Raw genomic sequence first — 26,990 nt, 5'->3', positions numbered from 1 at the left:
CGGTGATGTGCGTACTGCGTAGGCGTCGGCCAATAACCGAGAAGAATGGTGTGTCGATGACTTGCATGAATGCATCCCACTGCTACCAAAAATACTCGAAAAGTCTCCTTTTTTCTCCGCCCTAAAATGGAAGTATTTCTGCCAAATGGAACTATGCGCCTTATGACGTGAGCCCTGTTACGCGTGTATTCTTATGGGTCTCAGAGCTCATGTCTTAATGCACATAGTTCCGTTCAACAGAAATAGGTCCAAATGATCCAGAGAAAACTCCAATAAATCGTCGTTTCCTAGCCGAAGGGACTGATCACCTATCCATGGTCGTAGAATTTTATCTGCCGTATTTTGTACTTTTTGCACAGGCATATCCTTAGAATCCCTTGCCAGTAACTATTTTCAGAGTTGTGATACCGAATCTTACCGGAGTTTTGCAAAAATTGTCATTCTATGACGCTATGTCAAAACTCTCATTGAGCGTCCCTTAATCACAAGGTAAACCATAGCGATGAACAAAGTGCGAAACCACGTAAGTCCGTTTGCTACGTTGTAGACTTCCTGTCTTACTTTAATTTGTCTTTGAAAAACTAGTCAACGCAATTTCTTGAAATTGCCTTGATTTTTCCTCGCAACGAGCAGAATATTCCGTATTGATTTCAAGCTATTAAGTTGGCTCGTTTCGCTTCCAGAAAGAAAGTAGGAGCGAACATTTTGAAACCCCGCAATGAAGATACGTCGTTTCGCACTTTGGCCGTCGATATAGGACCTCCCATGGAAAGGAGGCAGTTAAGGAACGACTATAAGTATCAGGGTGTCTAGCATCAGGATTTTCCCGATTCTATCAGGAGTTGAGGTTAATCAGGATTTAATCCCGATTTCATCAGGATTTGAGGAAAAATCGATCGTCAAATCAGGATTTGAGAAAAGTCGGCTGTCCGATCGGATTTTTTTATGCTTTCGCATACGCTAATGCAGAAATTATATTTTTTCTCAGCAATAACTCAGGATTTGATCAGGATTTTGAAAAATTATGAAATCAGGATTTAGCAGTCAAAAATCAGGAAAAATCAGGATTTCCCAAAATGAAAAAAAAACAAAAAACTAGACACCCTGATATAGGACCTCCCCATGGAAAGGAGCCAGTTAAAGAACGACTATGAATAATTATGCACCTTGGTAAGTTTGGCAAGCGTGAAGGCCTCTTGTGTTATCTGAACGTGTGTTTTTGTGGGTAGGTGGGTTCGATGCTGATTGCGCGGGTGGGGAGCACGGACATGACGTGGCATAAAGACTCGGTGACGTCACCTCGGCTCTCGCCGCATCTGGACCTCACTCTCGACGACAAGCCCCTCCTCAAAGCCATCGAGCAGCTCAATTTCATCCAAATGAAACGTGAGTATTCACCCCATTTCAAATTTTACCCCGCTCCCACGCACAGTGATCAGTGATTCGAGTCGATGGAGAATTTGCAAGGGTCTGAAATTTGATGAATTTCGTGTTTAAGTGGAATCTACTGAGTAAACTGAACACGAAGATACCCTTGATTCATAAATTGAGCAATTATTAGAGGATATATGACAAGATAACCGATTCTGCTCAAATACATTTGTTTAAATGGGAAATGCCGCTAGATGACGTCATAAGGCGACACATTTTCTCGCGTTCAGATCAATTTTTCTCCAATTCCCCATGTCAGAAAAGAAATTATGAAAAATACTGCGAGCTAAGCGCATTAGGCACATTTACATGAAGCAATACAATTTTTGTGTGCAAATTCTCCATTAGAGAGTGTATGATGTGTTTTTCAACTATTTGATCCAATTGTCATAGTTTGCTGTAATCCCATAAACCCTCATTTCATAAATACCATATATCCGCTGTGTCAATTTTAGGATTGTAGGTTTTTTCACCCCTCAGTAATCTCCAAGCTTAGAAAGAAAAATCTACTAACTTTACTCGTCTGACTAATTTTTCACACTTTCACATTTTTAACTAATAAGGTAAATGTAGTCGTAAACAGAACTTTCCTTGTAACACGTATCTTATGCTCTGATAAGTCGGAAAAAATGTAATGCCTCTTTCCGCAGTGTGTCTTTGTAAATGCACTTATTTCACAATCGCTTTTCCCATCTAACTTGTCCTTTAGCTTGCTTTGATGGAGAAGGAAGGCCTTTGGAAGGTAAGACTCCCGATTGAACGCATTTTCAGTGTAGACCCTTTGATTGCAAGTAATGATTGAGAGTTCTCTTCGTTGTCATTTTGTATTGCCGTATATATTATTGTAGTAATCGTGCGTTATGTAGGAAGCTTTATGTATGATGTACATGCATAGTTTTTAATGTTCTAAATTTCTCCACTTGTACAGCATGAAAAGCATGGCTCAAAACCAAGGAAAAATCTAACCGACACAATAAAAAATGGAACCTCACTGCACGAACCTGAGAAATGAGATAGTTAGTTAGTTAGTTAATATATTTTAAGACATTCAGCGTCACAGGCTAGATAGATAGTTAGTTAGTTAGTATATTTTGAGACATTCAGCGTCGCAGGCTATTAACGTCTTCATAGATAATTTTGAAAATGGGAGTATATGACTTGGGTTCGAAGCTAAGACCTACGTGTATTTTGGAATTAGTGATTTTGATCACCGAAAAATTCAGAGTAATGGTGTTGATTCAATCAGAGTTTTCCAATCGTTGATACATACTCTGGCGCTTTCTCACGATTTGCGCGCAGAAGCGTCAGTCATATTGAGTTTTGTATAGCATCTTAGTGCGCAAGGGTCGGGTGGAACGACTCCTCTTCACGAAATTTTCAATTTTCACCTGAGTCGTAGTATCGTTTTTGAAGCGGGGAGCTTTAAAAAAAAGCATATTTCTTACTTAGATTGTGAAGTTAAGAGTGTATTCCAGACTTTTTCCGTGCGCTAATCGTTATTTTTTAGCCATTTGATACAAGGAAACTTTTTTTTTGCTCCAGCTGAAGTTTGTAACAGGTCCATTTCACTCCTCGTTTCTTAACAGAGTTCGGTCAGTGCCGAGGAAACTAAGGACGTCAGAAATTATTTCTCGTTCCGAACTCTCCCGTTCATTTCTCGTTCTACTTTTTAATCTCACCAGTCTCAACTAGCACCGAGTTCCTACACTGCCATGCTAAGGAAGAACGCCGTATGAACATTCAAGAGTTGCCAAATTTCCTTCAATAAAATGTTAATTTTTGAGGAAAGTTATGAGTATTTTCCCTTGAAATTTTCCAGGAATTTTAGATAAAATTGCGAACAAAATTATCTGAAAAATTAGGAAGAAAATATGCATAAGTTTACCAGGAAATTCGAGTTTTATCAAAAGAAATTTGGCAACGCCTGAAGGTTCATACGGCGTTCCTCCTTAGCACGGCAGTTCAGTGCTTAGTGCTTACCCTTGCCTCGGCCCCATCCGGTCGGCTTAAACAAGCCCGATCCAACGGCGCATAACCGCTTGCGCTTGGGCAAGATTGAGTGATAACGAATCTAGCTCGATGCTCAAATGAATGAGTTTCACCTCTATGTTTACTCGCCAATGCTCAAGGAGCTAATTAATATCTGTGTACACTACAGCCCGTCTCCAAGCTCCGAGCTCAGATAATCCGAGATTCGTGTGCTGGCTAAGAATCACGTAACTCCATTCGTTATCCTCTATTCAGCCACGGTGTTTCTGCCTCAAACGGTAGTGTAAACCCAGTCCTGATTCTCAGTAAGGAGCAATCACACCCGAGTACTTTAAAACCGCGCTTTGGAGCTTTTTACCGGGCGATTGTTTAAATGAAATTTGGCATCGGGGACAAGAAAGTTCGACGGATGAGCTTGCGATCGACGCATTAGACTGCTTATCATCGCTTACGCGTTTTTGAGACTGTTTGGTTATTTTATCAAAAGTGACCGGAATTTCGACGCCACACTCATTAGAGCGCGCTACCCACCGGCTGAGCATTGAAATTGATCGATAGACAAAGCGAAGGACAAAGGGAAGATGGAGCGATCCTATTACTTGAAACGGCTGGTTGTTTTTTAGACTTAGGAGGAAAATAATAAACTAATTATAGGATTCCTTGTGGGTTGACGTTATTTAGTCTAAAACTTAACTTTTTTGTCCATTGGAGTCGCTCGTGTCCTAGCTTCCAATAGGACCGTGCTCAGTTTTCGTCTCTGTCTATCACTTCAAGTATATCAATTTCAATAATTAGCTCGTTCTTCGAACAGATTAAGGATTAAGGGGCGTAATATTGTGTGTAAAGTATTTTACCCTTGTGCGAAATGACCCCCCTTGAATCTTGGATTTTCAACATGAGCTCATGCGAAATTTGCGATGAATGGCCCAGACCTATCAAAACAGTCGAGAACAAATCGATAGTCAAGCCGTCTGAACTACCCGCGAGGGCTCCAGCCCATTATGTCGCCTTCGCGTCTGGAGACCGGAGAGTATCTCTCTTTTTCTGTTCCCGGTAGGGTGATAGCCTCATAAGTGCATAAAATACCCACGCTCCTGCCTAGCGATTCCCGCTTAATATCATAAAAATTGTCTCGGAAAATATCCCACTCTCGTACCATGTCGTTCCATTGTTTTCAGATAGGGCCTTGTCTTGTTTAATAAGCTTCTTCCTAATAGGACAGTGGTAAAAAAAATGGAAATTTGGGATGAAAGAGACTTTTTGTCGAAATCCTAATTATTCCGTTTTTAAGTGTAAATTGAAAATTACAAAAGAATTTCAAGGCACGTGGAAATTATTTCCTATACTTCAAACGTTATTTTTGTGGAGAAAATTTTTTGTCAATGTCTATGTTACCAGTGAAGTTTCGCTCCGATTTGACAGAAAAGTTCGAAAATGAGGCCAGATTATGCCTCTCATATCACTGCCTGTATTGCTGCTGTAGCCCTTGCCCAAATAAGACGAACGGAATTAACACAACATGGAAATGGTAGCGGGAAAGGACTCGAGTTGAGACGGCGCAGAGATACAACTATTCGTACTTGATGGATGTCCGTGTTGCGTTCGCGAAATTGAAGGCGCGATGGCGCGAGACGTGAACTCGCTCTGCTCTGTGCTATGTCGTTGATGCATGTGTCACTCCGATTCTAAATGAACCTTCAAAACGAGACCGAATTACGTCTCTCCTATCTTCGGCTGGGTTACTCACGTAGCCTTTGAGGCACCATTACACATAAGACAAACAAGAACGAATACAGTATGGAAATGGAACGAGGAAAAGAACTTGTTAGAGACGGCGCAGAGATACAACTATTCGTACTTGATGGATGTCCGTGTTGCGTTCGCGAAATTGAAGGCGCGATGGCGCGAGACGTGAACTCGCTCTGCTCTGTGCTATGTCGTTGATTGATGTGTCGCTCCGATTCTAAATGAACGTTCAAAACGAGACCGAATTACGTCTCTCCTATCTTCGGCTGGGTTACTCACGTAGCCCTTGAGGCACCATTACACATAAGACAAACAAGAACGAATACAGTATGGAAATAGAGCGAAGAAAAGGACTCGTCAGAGACGGCGCAGAGATACAACTATTCGCACCTGATGGACGTCCGTGTTGCGTTCGCGAAATCGAAGGCGCGATGGCGCGAGACGTGAACTCGCTATGCTCTATGCTTTGTTGTTGATTGATGTGTCGCTCCGATTCTAAATGAACGTTTAAAACGAGACCGAATTACGTCTCTCCTATCTTCGGCTGCGTTACTCACGTAGCAAAAAATTGTCCTCGCCAAAATTTGGCATAAGTATTATGTATTGCATTTTTTGCATGCAATTGCGTAGTTGCACATTCATACAATAAGTGTAGAAATATTGTAGATGAAAACAAGTGTTAAGCTATTAGCTGATTTTTCAAATATAAGCAATGATTGCGACTCAGGCAATGCTATGTAAATACGCCTAATATCCTCTCGCGCATTCTTTTATTTTATTAAAGCATGGCCTATGTTGCAATCATTGCATATATTTGAAAACTCGCTAAAAGCTTAACTTTTGTTTTCGTCATCAAGAGTAGCCGAAAACCGAAACATCTTGTAAATATTGTAGTATACCTCTCTCTCCGAAAAATTTTTCGACACTATTTCGGAACAAAATATAGAAAAACAGAGTCAATTTTCTTTATTTTTACGTCAAAACGCCCGTTTAAGATTGCCAGCTCATGCTGTAATATGTGGGTCCGACTTTCAGGTTCAAAGCAATGACAGTGACTCCTTGGTCTTCGAAACAAGTTGCAAAAAACAGTCACTACAGTATGAAAACCGTCACTTCATCCGATTGGACCGAATTGATAAGAGTTTCACCACTGTGCAGAGGGCATCATAAAATCGACCGTTAAAATCATCATTGAAGTATTCAAAGATTTGTTAATTTAAATTTAAGTTCAACTATCCCAAGAGCTCAAATTTTCCAATGACCCTGGCCTAAAAATGCAATTATCAACTCCTCGGAATTGACAGTATAAAGCTTTGATAACCATGCAGTTTGTCAACATTGCACATGAAAGATCAAAGAACTCGAGGTGGGAGTTGCAGTTTATCCCCTCTAAAAAGTATCCCCCACGGCTGCGATAATGCGATTACCCGCTCGGAATTTATTCCCTCTCTTTTTTTACGCAAAATCTAAAAATATGACCTTTATTACGCAATACATACTCCCTACCGTTGGCGCTTTGCAAAGGCCGGAGAAAGGGGACGTCCCAGGTTACAGCACCCGGAATGCCTACGAGGGCATTTCAAGGGGGCATAGTCTAGACACGGGGCTGAAAAACTCATTACGGCCTTTCACGGAAGATTTACACCCACGGATACGACGGGGCGAAACGAGCAACTGCCTCTGAGGGCCGAAAATGGAGCCCGGGGATGCAGATGCAGGTGTATAAATAAGGGGGATGCCCCAGGTATGCACAACATGCAGAGCAGATAAAGCTTTTCGTCGATATTACAGCGGCCAATCTTAGAGATAAGTTAGGGTGTTTTCCCAGACTTGCTTCTTCCCCTTTCGTCCCCTCTGTGTTTTCTGATCTCCTGGTACCCCCAAACCACGAATCTCGTTCGGGGCGTTCAAGAATCTCCGCTCCTATTTTTTTTTTCTCTTTTTTTCTTCCTTTTTTTAAAAGAAAACAAATCAACGACGTTCCTTTAAAAATTATCAGAATTTAATCCGCGTGGAGAGGAAAAATCACGACAACACGAGTATTTGAGTCTTTCTCCATTTTTCGGCCTCCTATGGTGTAGTGGTTGTAGCGCTAGCTCGATGATCGGGAGGTCCCAGGTTCGATTCCCGGCCAGCAGGCGACCCGAGTTTGATGGTCTCAAACAATGGTTTCCTGCGACTGGTTGTAGGGACGGAAGGGGGGCGGGACTGAAGCGCCAGGATTAGCCCCCGTGGGCTATTTGAAGAAGTAAAACCTTAAGTAACTCGCATGCGCATGTTTTCTATGACCTTTCAGTGTTTGATAGTACATTTCAACATATTTGTGCTGAGAGGAAAAAATTAATCGAATCATAAGGAATTGTGAAGCAAACAAATTTTATGAACTTAGTTTCTTTCATTTTCTCTGGAGCTTTATTCACTGCATGAACGTCAATTTTAGATTTGATGCTCAGAAACTACTGAAAAATTAACATAAATTTCAAATATTTTAGTATGATTTTACGGAAGTACCTTTTATTTTTTACTCAAGCCGCCAACGAAAGTGACCGCCTGTGAAACCTCACGAGCACCCGACAAAATTCCTGATAATAAACCCTTTGCTCACAACCCTCAGAAGTATCACAAACATATCGTCGCTTCTGTGACTCGAGGGCGTACTTCGATTTCCGCATGAGCCCTGTTCTGCGTGTAGATCCATACTTTCTGAGGCTGAAACAAAATTCCAGCTATACCGTTACGTCAAAGCAACGACGATATCCTCCCAATGCAGAGTAACATTCTTCCGTGCTGAAGAAAAACGTCGTATGTACTCTTGAATGTTCCCATGTTCCCCCTGATAAAACATTTATTTCGGAAGAAAGTTTTGCATATTGTTTTCCTAAGCCTTTCAGATTGAATTGTTAACAAAATTGTCTGAAAAATTGGAGGGAAAATGGTTACAACTTTTCCAATACAAGGTGGTACAATAGTGTTGGGTCCACACTACTTTTACCGGGGGAAGCAAAACCAAAAAGTTCAAAAGTTTTTGAAAAAGTTTTTTGGCTTCGTTGTACCAAGCCCGACACTATTTTACCTCCTTTTTGCACACGGACTACGTTTCTAAATGTTTTTATCTCGTTTCCCTTATCTCGTTTCCCAATAAGTTTGTATTTTATAAAAAACAATCTGGCAACGCCTGAAAGTTCATACGATTTTTTCCCCTAGCACGGCAGAATTTATACCCAGAACGTCATCGTCATTCCGACCCGATGTCGATCTTAATGGTCAAGCGAATCAATTCAATACATCGATTTGCATGCACGCACCCTCCCCTCCCCCCGCCACGTTGCAACACCCCCCCCCCCCCCCCAGAAAGGCGCAAGCCCGGATGATCCCCGATCTGGCGCCTGGCCAGCCCAATAATCCCCCGTGACTTTTTGCTCCCCGTTTTTATGACTCGAGTTTTTATTTTCGTAGCGCCTTTCTAATATTTTCCCGAGCGTCTTTGCCCGCCCCCGCGTGGAGTTTTCCCTCGCTCGGGGCCCGGTTAAGCGCTCAGTCGCGTGTTAAATTGAATCGTTGCATGTTCAAAATGCCCCGGCACCCGCTCAGCGGATCGAGTCCATGAAAGAGGTCGAACATGAAATTTTTGACTAAAACTGCAAATGTTGATGTTTATTTCGTCATATTTTTAAATTTCAAGGAGTGCTTCAAGAAAAGAATCTCACAGGGAAACCGATGGAATCACTTCCAGAACCTCAAAATGGAGTTATAAGCGTTTAAAGTCTCCAAATTTTGTCCGACTTCTCGAATGACTCGCTCCACTGTATGCCGGCCGTGCTCGTGCCGCGCCGCGGCGGAAAATCCCATTTGTTTCGAAACGTTGCTTAAGAACCTCGTAATTTTTCTTTTCGGCCCCGGTTGCCGTCCAAGTCGAACGATCTTTTTTTTTGGGGGGGGGGGGGGGGGGGGGTCACGGACGTTACATTTTGTCGTTTCTTATGAAGAAACGCAACTGCATTCCAATGTTACCTAAGTTCCTCTCGACAGTTACATTTTTACTGGGAAAAGCTTGGGCATTTCTGATTGAAAACTCCACTGATTTTTCCTCTGATCTCGTACAAGAATCAGACAATTTTTGGACAAAAATTCCTAAGGTATACTCTTGTAAAAATTAAATTGTTTTGATCAGTTTTGCGACCTTGGAATGGAGTTACGTTTCCTCGCTCGGAAAACGATGATTTGGACACTTTTAAACATAATGTCCAGGGCTAGGAATAATCGAGAAAAACCAGGACTCATTTTGGAATGACAAATTTCAGGATAAAATCAGAGAATATATTTCCGTTCATGACATGAACGAATGACATGATGGATGAATTTTTACTTAAGTTGTACTGCCCGATTCTCTTTGGATGAATGTTTACTCGCCTTGTACTTCCTGATTCTTTTACATCGTACAAGGTCAGGGTGTCTAAAAGTCCGGAAATAGTACTGGTTCTTTAAGTGCAGTCCGGAAGTACTGAAAAAGTGCGGATTTTCCTCTAAAGGTCCGGATTTTTTTTCATTTTTTTCGTCGTTTTTGTTGCATTTTTAAGCGTAAAATTAAAATTTCTGAAACTTTTCGAATTTCGTCAAATGGAGGTACTGAAAAAGAACTAAATTTTTCTGTTGAGGAGGTACTGAATTTCTCGGGAATGCCCTGAAAAAGTACCGATTTTTGACCAGCCTGTTTTAGTAGACACCCTGAAGGTACATGAAAATTCATCTTAGGTGTAAATATGACTCCGATCAAGTGAAAGCCCACTGTAGTCTTGTTTCCATTTGTTAATTTTCTCTGTGCTTTCAGCTCCTGGGCCACCGACCATCATCGCTGAGGAGTGCAGTGCGGAAAACAATGGTGTGACACTTTCCTGGCAACCTCCACATTCCTCCTACGTCGAGGGCTACGTTCTCGAACTGGACGACGGAAACGGTGGTGACTTTAGGGTGAGCAATTTTTCTACCCTCATGTCCAATGTCTTGTCGTAGAGTCCTGTCAAGAACCGGCGCGAACTAAATCAATTTCGCATCCCCTGTCTAAAAAGACACATCCCCAAATTTTCAATTTCAGAAAAAATGGTTCAATTATAATTATTTGGCTCTATTCGTTTTTTATTTTAAGAAAAAATGTCTTATCTTTGTTAATTTCTTATCATTAAGGAACATCTTTTTTCTTTAATGGAGAGACTTTTCCTTTCTAAATTCAAATTATTTTTTGGGGATGCAACCTTGATCAGTTCACACGAGGAAAAATGGATTGCTGATTTAACAGTGTCATAGTTAAAAAAGTGTCCGACATGTTTCAATGTAGTTTTTACAAAAAAAAATGCTAATTTAACCACCTCCGTGGTTAAATTAGTTTTCCACTAGTGTAAAACGTACATATGAAACTTGTCGGACATATTATTTATTTAACAATTTAATTGTGAAATCAGCAGTCCATTTTTTCCCCCATAAAATTAACCAAGGTTGCTTCCCAAAAAAAGCTCGAATTTAGAAAGGAAATATCTCTCCACTCTAAAAAAAGATGTTCCTTAATCACTATAATACGGAATTTTTCTCAGAATAAAAAACTAATAGAGCCAAATAATTACAATGAAACAATTTCTTTTTTTCTAAAATTGAAAAGACAGGTTTTGAAGCATATTTTTTTCCTGCGCCGCGCCAGCCGGTGCCGTCTCACTACATCAACGCTGGCAAGGAAAGCCAGCATTCATGAAGGAAAAACGTTGTGTGAGCCTTAAGACGCTGCCAAATTTCCTCTAACAAAACCTGAATTTTCCATAAGAACGTAAAAAATTCCTCCAAAATCAAGCAAATTCTGTTTGCAATATGGTCTCAAATACACGGGAAAAAAGTGTCAGGGGTTATCCCCTAAAATTGTGGTACTACCCCAATTTTTTGGATGATATAGACATTTCTAATTAATTGTGGTAGTACCGCAACATTTGGGTTAGTTACCTAATTTATTGGGGTACTACCATAATTAATTGGGGTACCACCACAATTAATTGGAAATGTCCATATCATCCAACAACCTCGTGCTTTTTTTTCCGCGTATCTGAAAATTTTAAAGCAAAGTGCCCATGACAAAAATCAATGTTTTCCCGGAGGAAATTTGGCAACTCTCGAATGTTCATAGGGCGTTTTTCCTTAGCACAGCAATATGTGCCTCACCGATTTTTTTCCTTCTTTTCTTCGATTTTTTCCGTGATACGTGGTTGTCCACGATCGTAAGCTTGAAATTGAGTTGACTGAACCAGGCGAGCCCATTGTCCAGCCTTCCAGCCCCCCTCCCCTCCCCCCAAACAAAACATTGATTTTCGTGCACGGACAACGATGAGGAAGTTGACCGCCCCAACTCGGATGGTCCTGGGCGAAAGAACGGGATAATCTGTCGCTCCACTGATACAAGAGCGTATAGCCTGTGTCACACTATCAAAGCTAAGCATCAAAATATCAAGGTCAGGCGTTGTGATTGGCTTTTTCGATGACTTGGACCAATCACAGCCCTTGACCTTGACATTTTGATGCAGTATTTTGACGGTGCGACAAGGGCGTATCTCGATTCCCGCATGAGCCCCAGAAAGCATGGATTCGTGTGTAAAAGAGGGCTCACGAGGAAATTGGACGTATTTATGCTGAAAGGAACTATGTGCATAGAGTTTGCGTGAGATGTAGTTCCTTCTGGCATAAAATACGTTCAATTGGACTGTATTTTGCAATTTGGAACTACAATTTCTGGCTCATCTGAAAAACACTTATGTGCATAGGGGAACTAATGGCACATACGTTGTTTTTAAACCGGGTCAGAATTTATATGGTGAATTCTACGATTTTCATGACTGTTAATCGAGGAATTGGTGCTTGGAGAGTGACTGGTGAGCTGGCATCAATGAGGACATGTTCCTCAGGCATGATGTGGAACAAATTTGATTCGGTTACACTGGACTTCAGAACGAGAGCAATACTGCCGTGCTAAGGAAGAACGCCGTATGAACATTCGAGAGTTGCCTAATTTCCCTTGATAAAACATGTATTTCTGGCAAAATTCATGAATATTTTTCCTCGGAATTCTCAGATATTTTAGGTTAAATTGCGTACACAATTTTCTGAAAATTGTTGAAAGTAATATTCACAATTTTCCTAGTAATTCCGGTTGGAATCGAAGGAAACTTGGCAACGTCTGAAGGCTCATAGGGCGTTTTCCCTTAGCACGGCAGAATACGGAATGCATGCCCCGGGAAATTGAACGTAACCTGATAAAGTTCAGAATTATGAGGATAAGAGAAAAAGTCATGAGTTCAAATCGAGTTTACCCTCCGAAAATCAGGTTCAATCCCTGAAAAGTGCATATCAATGTCACGGTATGATGGCTCAATAGTAACACAAGTCCTCCAGGTCGGAGAAAATATGAGAATTCATTCATGTTGGTTGCGCTATTTATTCTGCAAGCTTTTAATTTGGCTTGGTCGAAGAACTCGAGTCTACTTATCTCGTGATTTTTGCTAAATTTTTCCGAAGTTTTTCGAACATCCCCTCTCAGAAAATTCAGAACTCACAAAATTCGGACAACGTTTGCCGTGACCTGTCCCCTTTCTTTTATAACGCCTGTCTGTTGTTTAATAATCTCCGAGAAGAACTTGGAAAAAAAAACTAACAAATTGCCGAAAATTCTAGCACACGTTGTCTAGAACCGGGACTACCTGGGAATCATCAGGGAATAAAAATTTCTCGGACAATCAGGGAGGCTCTTCTTCTGCCGCTTAGAGGTCATTTTGTTTTCAAAGTTTGTGGAAATTTGAAGTACCTCTTGTTATTCAGGTTTGTGGTAAATATTGTACCTATGTCGCCATTTATTGACCTCTTGAATGACATTTTTGAATCTTCAAATCATCATAATAATAGAAAAGCCTCCATTGACTAAATAATATGAACACTAGGAACCCTTTTGACTTCAAAAATTTGAATGTGCGCCAAAAAATCGGCTGAAAGAGTAAACAAATTCTATTGTTATTTCCAAGAAAATCCCGGGGAAGTGGGAGAATACTTTGGGATTGAGCATCAGGGATTTACATCAGGGATTGAGCTCGCAAAAATCTGAGGAAAATCAGGCAATGAGCATTGTCAAGATTTCTAATTGCAGACACCGTGTTATAGTAGTGAAACTCTGTCTCGGATTAATCGACTCTCTTTATCCGCTCGCCCGTCTAGCAGTCCCCATATTCGTTTAGATGGATAAACATATGCTATGGTATTAATAGCGTGGTCGCAAGTTTTTTAATGCTGATTTTTCTTTCCCTGTGAAAGGTCACAAATACTTTTTTCTTGGTATTATCACACAACATCAAACAACACATCTACATCTAATTTTACTGATACGCGTGTTTTAGTCAGTTCCCAAAATGCAAGTACCCTCTGAGGAGAGGGTGGGAAAGTAGCCAACGAAGGGTGAATCTGACCTACCCTCCATCTAACCTCGTGACCGTCCCGCAGCTGACGGCCCCAAAGGGGGAGGGGGTGCCCAGGGATGAATGAATTAGGGGTTGAGCGTCGTTTAAGATTAAAAATGCGCTCGTGCCGTTGGCAGGGTTGCCCGAGGGTGGAGCGAAATTACCAGATCGTGACCTTGTCCTTGTGGCGAAATTCATTTATTTCTTTTGATGTGGCACGACTGCGAAGGGTGCACCCTGCACACGGAACCGACTACAATGCAATATTTATGTGTAAGTGCGCGTGCCTACAAGGGGTAGGCTCCCGCGGGTCTCCAACAGTGGCGTGGCGTGAACTGCGATTTATCGATTGTTATGCCGTTTAAACCTATGGAAAAGGATCGATAAACAGGGTGTTCGCAGCGAACACCTTAATATCGATTCTTTACCATAGGTTTAAATGGCATAACAATCGATCTATCGCAATTCACGCCACGCTACTGGTCTCCAACTTCTCGCCTCTCTCTCGTGTTGCTGTGTTTTTGCGATGTTTCAATCACTTACTGCGAGGTGTCTCTGTGCCAGGCACCCAGTGCGACCATGCTGAGGAAAAGCGGCGTATGAACCTTGTGATGCTGCCTCATTTTCATTGATAATACACGCATTCTTAAGGAAACTTGCGAATATTTCTTTCCAATTTCTCAGAGGATTTTCTGCACAATTTTAACTGAATTATCGAAAAAGCTGAGAGTTAATCGAATTCGAAACTTAGCAGAAAAATAGTAGAATCTCGATTGCATACTGCATAGTTTAGAAAAAAAAAATCGGATTTAGAAAAAAAAATTACAAACAAGAAAAGGCGACAAAATCTCGCATTTCCTGAGAGTATAGTAATTTCTAATTCTGCCGTCTTTCGGTGATACAAGATACACCATTTTTAATTAGTCGAGTTAAGAGAGAAACCAAACACGCAATTTTGCATGGAGCGGTGCGGCGCAGAGAGCAATAATGACGAGTACTTGATATGAAAAGGAGAAGCCCTCAGCGCGGCGATCGGCATGTAACACATATTAGCACCTACAAGACTGCATGAATACTTCACGCATTGCGTCAAATACAGTGCGGTCAGTAGCGGCCGACGTGAAACGCATAGCGCCTACAAGACTGCATGCATACTTCACGCATTACGTCAAAAACAGTGCGGTCAGCGTGAAACGCATGGCGCCTACCAGACTTCATGAATACTTCACGCATTGCGTCAAACACAGTGCGCATGCGGTCAGCGCGACGGCGGAAGTTAAAATTATTAAACCACTTTTATGTTTGTTCTCGCATAGTTTTTACGTTCATTTATTAGAAATTGAAGGCCTTGTTCAGACAGAGGTAGGTTTAAGGAACTTAACTTCGCGCAAAGTTCCGTGAACTTTTGCTAGAAGTGTTGACAGGGCTTTCGCAAAAAATGTGTCCAACACGAGTAAACGATTCTTATGCATCCCTCCCCCTCCGGCACGTTCATTTGATGGTTTTTATTAATGTTTCAAAACGAATGAGGAGGGGGCGGCAAGTAGGTAAATCCGGCCCCGTCCTTCAATAGTCCTTCGACTTGATAGTGGAAGATCACGATTTCAGCTGAAATTACATTGTAGCCCGCGTGAAGTTACACATTGTCTTATCACCTACGGTGACGTAAGAACATTCATACTCAAATTTGCGACGTTGCAAGTTTTGCACTCCTAATCTTGCCTATGTAGACACTTTAAAACCGTGATTTCTCCGAGTTTATAATCACAAATATTATTGATGCATTCAAGTCTATTTGTCCATGGATCTAAATCTTGGTAACCAGCTCTGGGAAAGTCGGAAAATTTCATCGCTTGGGCTCGAATTTTCGAACCCTATTTTGGTGAAAAAGTGTGTCTCCAGACGTCATGTTTGAACTGAGTGAAAGCTTTTTTTTCATAAAAGGTTAATTTACGAATTTTCTGTTCACAGGAGGTTTATTGTGGGACAGAAACCGTTTGCACGGTAGATGGTCTTCATTTTAACTCAACGTATAATGCTCGAGTCAAAGCCTTCAATAATACAGGCGAAGGTGAATACAGTGATCTCATTGGTTTACAAACAGCCGAAGGTTAGTATTCAATTATGCACTTGTCCTTCCCTTGCTTACAGAAACTCTCATTGTTTTAAGCCGAAATATCGCAATTCCTAAACTTGTGTTTAGCCTGTAATGAAATAAACGGCTGAAGTACCTACCCTGGGGGTTTATTCACAGAGAAGACGCGAATGAATAAAATGAACATTTTTACTCGAAGTGAGCTAGAAATAGTTTTGAAAATGTATTAAAATCAACGTTTAACGTGAATGTTCCCTATTATTGTCTTGCCAATTAAAAGCTGAAACTTAAGTTATTTTGCAAAGTAGGTCTCAAAATTGAAAAGACACCCTCATAATTTTCATTTCAGTCCGCTTTCAGTCAGGTGCCTCAATGTAAATTTAGGCAATGAGGAATTTACTTTTAAATCTTTCCTGAAGTCCCCCTACATTATGAGGTATCTCAAAAAATTTCAATGATTCGATTCTTTAATTTCTCGTTAACAAATAAAAAAAATATATAAAAAAATAAATTAATAAAAATAAAACAAGAGAAGAAGGAAGGTTACGTGAAACACTGAACTGCTCGCAGTTTATGTTTCACTTAGTGTTGTCGTAATTTCCATTTTTTTTTTCGTTCTTTCTTCCCTATAAAAACCGACTACTAAACCCGACAAAACAAACTCTACTCTCAATATTGTTATGTCAACGAAAAAACCCGAATGAGCATTCTTATGTTGCCGAATATCCATCAATAGAAAATTCTATTTTGAGGAATTTCAGGAACATTATCCCCCGAAATTCTCAGATACATTATTCAAAATTGCGAATAATATTTAGATGTAAAAAGTCTCAAGCTTTTCAGAAAGTTCGTAATTTCTTTAGAAGAAATGTGGCGACGGTCGAACGTTCGACAAAATTATCAACTTTCAAATCCACAAATTCTAAATCGGTTTCCCCTTTTGAAAAACGACTTATTCTTCAATTATTGAAATTACCGCTCGAAAAAATCAGCACCCTCAAAGAAATACGCCTTTTTCTGTCTCACATTATCGCATCAGAGCTTATAGAACACAGACTGAACGGAGAAGCGTAAAAGTCGCCTTCAATTTCTCAGGATGCAATTGAACCTACATCGGCCGTAGACATGTTCTGCCGCGCTCTGGTGCGGTAGAGGCCGCCCGCGTTTCCGTTACTTACGTCAGCAAGTTCCAGCAGCCCCTCCTCCTCCCGCGCTGATAATTTGGGAGACCGAAGCTTTCGCTCCCGCCAAATACATGGGCCCAATAATTCTGTACCGGGCTTTTTGCACCATCACAGCATCGAATAAAATCCTCCGATCCTAGTATTTGATAAAGAGGTACATCGCGGACACAAAACCAAAATCAGATTTGGTCAGGTAGTTGTCAACATCAGGTTGTCGTTAGAGATCTTGCTTGTCCTTTGCCCAAAATACATGCATTGCCCACTAACTGATCCGTATAATATGGATCATTGAGTGTAAGCAGAGTTGCTTATTGTTCCGCATTGAGTGGATTATATATCGCACTCCAGGTGTGAACAGTAAACCTGCGAGGCGGTGCTGGTCATGGTGACCATAGAGAGGCCGTAAGTGGCCTAGCTCAACCACTAGGTGGAGATGTGCAACCTAGGTGGTGGTGACACGTAGTTGGGGCGAGTGACTCCGGAGCGAAGTCGTATAAGCCTGCAGGCATGGATGAACTACAGGGCCCGTAGGCGTAAGTATTCTGTTCACCTCCAGAACGTGGAGGCAAGTTGACAAATGGACTGGGACGATGATCTCCCACCAAAATTCCATCGTTACCCCGCCTCTTCCAGAAATCGTGGGTAGCACTGTGGCATATCCGGGGAGGGAGGGAAGGGGGGTTAGGTATTCGATGTTTTGTTGCAATTTTTAATTTTCATAAAATTCACATAAATGATTAAGGAGGCATTCAAGAAATTATGTTAACTAGTTTTCCAAAGAAAAAATAAAGTGTAACAGGAGGTCTGCTATGTCGCAAACGGAAATACGTAGTTTCGCACTTTGGCCATTGATATGTATCCTTGTATACTTTGCGAATTATTCAAATAAAAAGTGCTTAATGATGTGATATCTGTTTTCAGTTGCTTGGTTCACCCTGGACCCTTGTCTAAGCCATCCAGACATAGCCTTCTCAGCAGATCAGTGCACAATTACTTGCGAGGGCTACGAGCACCGAGTAGCATTGGGATCGGTAGGATTTTCGAGAGGCGTCCACTACTGGGAGTTTTCCATAGACAAGTATGACTCCGATACAGATCCTAGTTTTGGCATTGCTCGGCTGGACGTTTGCAAACATCAAATGCTTGGTAAGTACCTACTTACAGAAATTCTGATTTTTTCCCCCATCAAAAATTTCCCAAATTGATCGTGAAAATATCTATAAGCGCACTGCTTCAGTACACTTATTGATAGAGTATAGAGATTTCCATCAGTCCCTTTAGTGTGGTTACAAGAGGAACTCGTGTAAACTCAGGCCAAACTGCAAAGTGTTGGGGGAGGGCCCAGCCGGAGGTGTTTTATATCTTCTGGTCCTCATCCTTTTCTCCCGTTTTGTCATTTCATTCAGCTTTTTCTACCCTGGTAAAAATTGGCAGTAGAATCTGTGTTCCAAAATACCATAGACCTACAGCCAAGATTTCCAATAGGTTCTACAGCGCTAACACGATTTCTTATAGCCTTTTATAGCTGATGGCGATTGAGCAACAGCCTGGCAATAAAGTGTATGCTAAACGTTACTACTAAGAATGCCAGGATTTAGTGAGTTTTTGGACTACCGCTCTCATTTTGGGCCGTAGTATCTTGATTTGTTTTGCCAGGAAAGCTCCGTGCTTTTGAGGGATGCCTGCCATTCCTAATATGTTGGAGCGCCTTCAATTTCGTATGATACCGTGCAATACCTCTGGTGTGAAATAGTTGCTTCAAGCGCCGTGGTACGCTGCGGCGGGCGGACAGCTGGCGCAAAACGCGCATTGGCGCCTACAAACCTAATAGGGATACTTCACGCATTGCGCAATGCGTGAAGTATGCCTGTTAGGTTTGTAGGCGCCGGTGAGCCACCGCTCAGCTTTAAGTTAGGCTCTATTATTTAATCTTGTGGAGTCAGCGTTTTTCAACTCATGACTTTGAAATGTTTGCACACTCTGTATGGATTATTCTCATTTTAATTGATGAAAAAAAATATGTAGTGAAGGAAAATATAATGTGCGTTCTGTAAATATTAAGGTGGCTCCGTATCAAATTCAACGATTTCCAAAGCATACGAATTTTTACACAATTTCTTATAGCCTTTTATAGCCGATGGCGAAAAAGCAACAGCCAGGTGATAAAGTGTAAAGCCTTTATCGCCGCATTTTTTATCGCTTCGTGTAGCCCGGCCGTTTGATTTTTTCCACTTTCTACAGCCAGCTATATGATTTTCTATCGCCCTCTTCAGTCGGCTACAAGAACGCCAATGGTATTTTGAAACGCAGCTCCTATCGCCAATTTTTACCAGGGTAACGTGGGAGCAATTTTGAACTCTAAGTTTTGACAAGAATGTTGATTTCACCTCACTTCACAAAAAGCAAGCACCTCTTGCTAATGAACGGTCGTTTTTATAGGTGTCATCTTATGTCTTTTTGCTGTCTAGAAGTACCTACTCACTTATTTTATTTTCCCCTCTAAACTTTGAAGATATTCTTGTTTTACCATCCCAATCATTTTTTTAAAATGTCTTATCCCCCCTCCCCCCCCCAAAAAAAATGTGAATTAAAGGGCTTGAAGGTCTAGGTGCATAGTGATTTCAATTAAAACTAATATCGAAAATGCGATAAATTCGCCGGTAAAATCCAATTTTTAAGCATTAAAATGTGAGTTTAATCTCTCTTTCCGCTGTAAGGCTCTATGTAATTTTGAAATTTTAAACATGCATTTCTCAATACGGCAAAAATGCACTTATGTGCCTTATCCTCCAAGCCCTTCAATGGAGATGTTGCATGTGTGGGGAATTTGCGATTTGACTATTGATTCTCATGTAAAAGTTTGCGAGAAACACGATGGTGCCACTGGTTTTCTCTGAAATCAACTCCCAAGCTTAAAAAGAGTTCTTAAGTTGAGGCCAAAATGGAGGGGATATTCCGCGCTATCCTGAGAGTCCACCTCTATATCAAGACGAACTCTCCATAGAAAAATAGGGAACAAATACATCGACAGGACTGCCACTTTATTTGGGGACTCCACAACTAAAAACTTGGCATCCCTGCTAATGTATTTGCTCCCTATCTTTGCATGGAGAGTTTGTCTTGATGTAGAGGTGGACTCTCAGGATAGCGTGGGATATCCCCTCCATTTTGGCCTTAACTCGAGAGCGTTTTTTGAGCTTGGGAGTTGATTTCAGAGAAAACCAGTGGCATCATCGTGTTTCTCGTGAACTTTTACATAAGAATCAATAATCAAACCGCAGATTCCTCACACATGCAACATCTCCCTTGTTGGAGCATTTCCAAAATACCAGAATCTCTGTCATACAGAGTTTTAAATTGACTTGAGAAAGATATTTTATCGCTCACTACTTGATTTAGGTTCATCCTACATTCTAATGCTCATTTTTATCCTCCCTTGCAGGGAAAGATGACAAAGGTTGGAGTATGTACATAGACAAACAGCGGTCGTGGTTGATGCATGACAACGCACATGGTGGTCGTTGTGAAGGTGGGATCCAAGCAGGGTCGACAGTTGGAGTTTTATTGGATCTCGACAGGCATCAACTAAGTTTTTATGTCAATGAAGAGCTCCAGGTAAAGTTAATTAAACTTGAATGACTCAGTGAAATTTTGCTAAGTCAAATTGTCAAGGGACCAAGAGAAATTTCGACTTAAGCAGCTTTTCATCCTATCCGCTTTACCGGTAAAAGCTCAAAAGCAGCCGCGGCTTTTCATCCTATCCGCTTTACCGGTGGAAGCTCAAAAGCAGCTGGAAAATTCGAGCTAAGCTATTTCAAGTCACTCATGAGTGATTTTTTGTGTAAATTTTCAAAAATTTTACATTTTTAAAAGTATTATGAAGTCAATCACATTATTGAAAGAAAAAAAAGAGGGGGAAAAATCAAGACTATAATGAAGCCCTGAATCGTAATTTTGTCTCAGCATAGAGTGTGAAGGTCCCAAGTAGCATGATGCAATGAAAGTATTGAAATAAAACTGCGATCTAATGAAATCAAATCACAATTTTTTTTACCTTGAATTAGCAATTTTACTTCATTTGGTCAGTGAATGCCAATTTTTAGCAATCAACAGAAGAGTTCTATTTGTCCGAAAGATAGTAATTTTGCAATGCAATGAAGAATGGCAACTTATCTCAAAATTATTGCAATAAACTTCAAAAAGAGGTATTCTTTCAATCGGCAAGTAGGCATACACAACTTTCTGATAGGTAATTATAGTACCTAGCAATAATTTTACCATCCTCTTGCAATTTATTGCAATCTTTGCCACTTTGGGTTTAAGGCCATGCACTGGTATGGTCTTACTGTGTACCTGTAATCGCTTTTTGAAAAATTAGGTAACCATAGAGCTGTTTTTTCATTTTTCTAGGGAGGAGTTGCATTCCATGATCTATTTGGAGTATTTTATCCAGCTATCAGCATCAACAGAGGTGTCACAGTCACATTACACACAGCTATTGAAGCCCCATCGGATTCAGAAGAAATGTAGACTGATCCAATGATACCTACAATTTTTAACAAGTAAGAATCGCATAAATTTTCCTCACAAAAAGTAGTTCCTCTCATGGTCAATATTTTTGCAAGAGAACTGAATAAAATAATGCCTTGAAACTCTGTATGAAAGAAAAAAGTTTTCTGTGAGCAAGAAATTGGGCAATCGAATGCTATTTGACTGTTTCTGATAAAGTCTGTATTTATGATAAGTCCAGAGTTTTTTGTGCTGCCCACACGGGGTTTTCAAAAAGTCATGCTTGAGAATAAAACGAGGAAGACATGTCCACAAAAGTGACAAAGGGGGCCATTCAATGAGTGTTATTACTGGAGCAAGGCTTAGATGATAGTGCCAAAAAATATTTTTCGCCAAGTGAGGATACTAATTTTTTTTTTCTTTTTTTTTCTTTCCTTGTTGTGAAGAAAAAGCACCATGATAATACTTTAAGTTTTCTGGAGGATCACCGTAGATAGTGGTGGTTAAATATATAATGTTCTAGGATTGTTCACTTGATAAGGAACCTCAGTACTCACAGAGGAACAGCAAAATTGAGAAATTGCGGCAATTCTTGACCGAAATGTCACAAGGGTCTTTTGCTGTTCGGTACTATTTTGTCAAACTTCTCAATTTTTCATGGAAAATCTAACAAACAGAATCACTCAGGGTTGCCACGGTCAGGGAAATCTGGGAAATGTCAGGGATACTTAACCTTGAGATGTCAGAAAATAAGTCACCTTTATTTGCTTTCTAGAATGGATTTGACGTTTCTAAGAACACATTTTTTGTGAAAACTATTTCAAATTATGTCTTTTTACCCATGCGGCGTATCTGTAACTGTCAAGGAATTTCACCATTTGACAGAGGAGTCAGGGAATTTCATTTTTAAATTCTGTGGCAACCGTACATACAATTTTTATTGGCTATTTGTTTGTAATTATAATTAATGTTTTCTGTTTTTTTCCAGGGTGCTGTCCTCAGAACTGATCCTAATAATGATAGTGAGCTTTGCCCGTCTGATCATTAGTGTTTAGCTCTTATTCGGCTTTCTTCTCTCCTTCTGAAAGTCAAAAACTATCTCGAGAAGTCTGATTTTCCCCCCGGGTTGTATATTACTAAATTTCCTGTACTGCAATTTAATTTGATCTTTATGTACATTTGTCAAAATTGAGTTACTACACAAAGGAGAAACCGTGGAGAAAGAAACACTGAATATGTGGCCTGAATCTTGTAAGTAACTGTACGCTGTGGTAACACTAATCCGCCTTGAAGTCAGAGCGGAAAAATTCAGAAATTTGAGACAGAGTCACAAAAATAACTCTTAATTTAGAAACTTTGTATTTTGTCTATTTTTAGCCGCTCAATTGACACATTTATGTCAATCTGGTTTTAAGGACTTCTGTTTTTTTTTTTTTTTTTTTTTTTTTTTTTTTTTTTTTAAAAAAATTAATTTAAACAAATTTCTCTTTTTACCTCTTTAAAAATTGTCTCCTTTTTTTTCAAGTAATGTAGGGCTCAGCAGTTTTTGTGCTTCAAACTAGCCTTTTGAAAAAAAAATTACATACCTAAGTCATTTATTTGAATTTTTTGAAAACATGCCTTTTTTGCAGAAATTTTCAATGAGAGAAATTGAATCTCTTACTCAAGCAGTAAATTTTTTTATTTAAAATATGCATAGTTTGAAAATTTTAAGTCTCTATGCTCTAAGAGAAGTAGTTTTGTAATCTGAAAAACCTTCAGTATAACTGTTTTCCTAATCATTAAATTATTAAGATTGCTCTATGTAGGCAATGCAGTGTGTCCTTTTTGTAACCATCAAAAACTATACCTCCCTAAGATAATAATAACCTCTACCTGGTGTCGTAACTCAGTTAATTAAAGCAGTTGTGTCTCTTGTATAGTTTATTTTATAAGACCCATATTTAAGAATAATGCATAATTTCTGATACTTTTGTACAATTTTTTAGTAATAACTCTCAAAACTTATTTTCTAGTCATACGTCTAATAAGTTTATATTTTGCATGATTTTGTGAAAAAGTTGTAAGTAGTCATGTCACTTTCATACGATTTTTTTTTAATGATACAATGAAAAGAAGTAGGTGAATTCCTACATGAGTGAAATCAATAATAAGGTTTTTAGTTGAAACCGAATTTCGAAGTAATTCACTAAACAATCAGGAAATTAGCAGGTAGATCAGTCTGCTAAGCTGCCTTTGTGTTTGAAATAATATGACCTTCGTACTCTGAAAGTAGTTCAAAATATAAGCTGATTTTCAGTCAGTTTCTCAGAAGGGAAAGTAGGCATCTTTTGATTTGAGTAGCAATTGAAATAATTTCAATTGGGGTACATGTCACTTTTCCAGGTGTCAGCCGATGGACTGTCAACTGTTACAACTCTTTAAGGTCCCAAACCTAAGAGATAAAGCTGTTTTATACTATGGTCATGTCAGGCATTTTTAATGCCAATCTTCAGGTCAAAAGTTTCAACGCAAAGATTCTTCTGACAACTGTTAAAAGTATGAAAATAAAAGTAAAAACGTGCGGTCATCTGATAGTGATAGGTTGATAGGTTAACCCCATCAGTCAACTGGGTGCTTATAATTTTCATACTTTTGTCAAACTTTCACTTGAAGATGCGAAATTAAAATGCCTGAGGTAGCCATCATATAAGTCATGCTACCAGTCTTATCAAAAGAATGATGTTTCTCTTTAATGACATTGCGATAAGAATCAATCAATGTTCTGTTCCTATTGTCCGTGCAAACCTATTAGACAGAGTAAAAATTCGGGCATTTTCGGGCGAGCCGAGAATTGCAACGTCGGATCCCGGCGAGAAGCCGCAGGGTCAGCGCTGAGCTCACCGGGGTATTGTTCCCATTGTGTCCACGCCGGGCCTTTACCTGGCAGCCGAACCCTTGTCATTAAGGCCCTCTGGCCACTGGTGGACCAAAAATTGCACACCAATTTTTTTATCAGTAGTGAATTTTTTCTTCATTTCAACGGATTTGGATTCAGCTTTCAATCAGGATGAAAAATATATATAATTATAGGTAAATATAATGTTAAATTATTGTATTACAAAAGTCGCGAATTCCTTCAGCGCTTTCCAAAAACTCCAAAAAAGTTCTGCAATACAATAATTTACCATTATATTTACCTATAATTATATATATTTTTCATCAGGATTGTAAGCTGAATCCGAATCTGTTGAAATGAGGGAAAAATTCTCAAATGATAAAAAAATTGGTGTGCAATTTTTGGTCCACCAGTGGCCAGAGGGCCTTAATGACAAGGGTTCGGCCGCCAGGTAAAGGCCCGGCGTGGACACAATGGGAACAATACCCCGGTGAGCTCAGCGCTGACCCAGCGGCTCCTCGCCGGGATCCGACGTTGCAATTCTCGGCTCGCCCGAAAATGCCCGAATTTTTACTGTGTCTAATAGGTTTGCACGGACTATAAAACACATCTTTCTTTTGACAGTTTTTATTTTTCTAACTTTTAGAATTGCCCAAATTTCAGCTCTGGTAAGGAAAACCCACATGATTGATTTTTTAATCAAAGTGGGAGGTAGGCAAGTCCTTCCAGGTTTTCAAAATTAGAGTAAGCTCGCAGCTTTGTACCTGATCAAAAAATAGTCTTGTATTAATTGAGCATTTCATTTTTCCACTTTTTTACATTTTTCTACAGACAAAATTATCAAATCAAAACTTAAGTGGAGAAACAATTGAGCTATTGGTATCATTCTCAAGAATTTCACTCTGCTGATTTAAAATCTAAGAAATTATCCAAAGTAAACTTAGTTGTTTGGTTGTATTTGTTCATGTACTTTCAACCAATAAGTAGAGATAGAGGTGTCACTGTTTTCAAGTTCTGTACTTAACCATATTAAGTGACTTCAGTCGCACTCCTTCAACCGTTTTGAATTTTCTAATCTTACGAAAATGTTTTAACATAAATTTCAATAACATCTTTTTAAATACCTTATATTTTGTTCAACAATTTTCCAAATTAAGTCGTCCTGAGGCATGTTAATTGGACCACGTCAAGCAGAAAGGAACCAAGCCACATCAGCTATTGTCTAATTTAATTGGGCGATTTAATTTTTTACATGAAACGGGTTGTATGGAAAGTTGTGCAACTGATTGGTTGTGCAAACAGTGAATTTTCTGCTGTGTACGAAGCTAATTCCGAAACATTTTCAAAAGAATACGCACAAATGTTATCTTATAAAAAATTAAATTGCCCAGTTAAATTAGGCAACAGTTGATGCGGCTGGATTCCTTTCTGCTAAACGCAACCCAATTCTATTTACATTCCTCATCATTCTGCAGTGTACCTAATAGGTTATTTTGATGGTGAAACTGTCAAACGTTTGCCGTTTTTGAAAATCTCCTCTCCTTTATATTTTATCTGAGGAGAACAATTTAACATCATTCCTCGAAATTTTTTCAGAATTTGTCTCGCATGGAGAGGAAAAATCACGGAAGAGTTTAAGAATTGACGTTGTGTAGTTCTCCATCTGAATAATAAAGTATGACAGGAAATCTACAACGTTGCAAACTGAGATATGTCGTTTGGGAGCCGTCAATGTGGATGCAAAATTTGATTGTGAAAGTATTTGAAATATCTCCAAATTTACACCCTGTATGAAGTTGCAAAATTTAAGGAAAGAAAATTAATTGCAGTTTTCCCCTGGTTAAACTCTTGAAGTTATCCCAAATTATTATGCATGCAAATTTGTAAACATATACCTGACCCACAAAAAAAGGAGGTGAAGGGATTTTGAAAAATGTCAAAAATTTTAGATTTTATCAAATGGTCCATTGACTATGAAATCGTGCTCATGAGCTCTGTAGACCTACCCTAAGTATGTTTTTTTTATAGAATTTACAGGTTGAACCGTTAAAAACAGACCACTTTTGTAGCCATTTAATATTTCAGACTGTAAACCTCTGTTATTTTTGTGTTTAAAGTGGTATAGTCTTTGATTGTAGCTCCAAACCAATTTAATATTGTTTTTTTTTTAAAGATCATGTCCTCAATTCTTGTACGAATAATTGAGAGTGATTTGTTTTCACAGAGTGAGTTGTTGTCTAGTTTTTTATGATCCTCGCTTTTGTTTCTTGGTTCTGCACCTGCAAAACCTCCCCAGATAATTTAAAACCATATCAGTTTATTTTAAATAAAATCTATGATTCTATCATTTGAAGATTTGTCTCATTTCATTTTGCTTCTCCTACCCCTTTTTTCAAATTTTTTTTTATGATCTTCCAACTGCAAAATTTACAGCTGGCTAGAAAATTTAGAACTGCGAGACTGAGTAGGAGATTTTTTCCGGACGTAGGTTAGGTTGGCAGTGATAAGTGAATAAGTATAAATTGTATAATATGTTGCTCCTACAGCGAACTTGGCACTCTGCAACACCCAAACGCAACATATGCCTGTCTTCCCAAAGGTCATGGAGCAATTGACATTGTAAAATCACTTCATTAGTGCTAGAAAAATTTTGTCCTGACGAATTGATCACTTGCATCCAGTAC

The 26,990-nt window shown here is 39.6% G+C and overlaps 1 protein-coding gene across 4 annotated transcripts in view; it reads left to right on the top strand.

The window, feature by feature from the left end:
- Trim9 (E3 ubiquitin-protein ligase Trim9) overlaps window positions 1–26,659 on the top strand; it is a 169,914-nt gene extending 143,255 nt beyond the window's left edge. For 2 of the 4 annotated variants that reach the window (XM_072297677.1, XM_072297678.1), the window contains exons 5-12: window positions 1,230–1,386; window positions 2,141–2,173; window positions 9,995–10,134; window positions 15,612–15,750; window positions 17,841–18,065; window positions 20,362–20,534; window positions 21,330–21,481; window positions 22,417–22,872. In XM_072297677.1, coding sequence (XP_072153778.1) covers window positions 1,230–1,386; window positions 2,141–2,173; window positions 9,995–10,134; window positions 15,612–15,750; window positions 17,841–18,065; window positions 20,362–20,534; window positions 21,330–21,449 — 987 coding nt within the window. In that variant the 3' untranslated portion in view covers window positions 21,450–21,481; window positions 22,417–22,872. Of the gene's footprint in view, window positions 1–1,229; window positions 1,387–2,140; window positions 2,174–9,994; window positions 10,135–15,611; window positions 15,751–17,840; window positions 18,066–20,361; window positions 20,535–21,329; window positions 21,482–22,416; window positions 23,491–25,902 lie in introns of those variants that run through there. The other 2 variants (XR_011899427.1, XM_019060472.2) reach the window with 2 other exon arrangements.
- The last annotated feature ends 331 nt before the right edge of the window (window positions 26,660–26,990 follow it).

This window comes from Bemisia tabaci, chromosome 3 (assembly GCF_918797505.1).
Source record: "Bemisia tabaci chromosome 3, PGI_BMITA_v3".
Lineage (NCBI taxonomy): Eukaryota > Metazoa > Arthropoda > Insecta > Hemiptera > Aleyrodidae > Bemisia > Bemisia tabaci.
The sequence above is the reverse complement of the archived record's forward strand: the minus strand, read 5'-3'. Positions and strand labels throughout refer to the sequence as shown.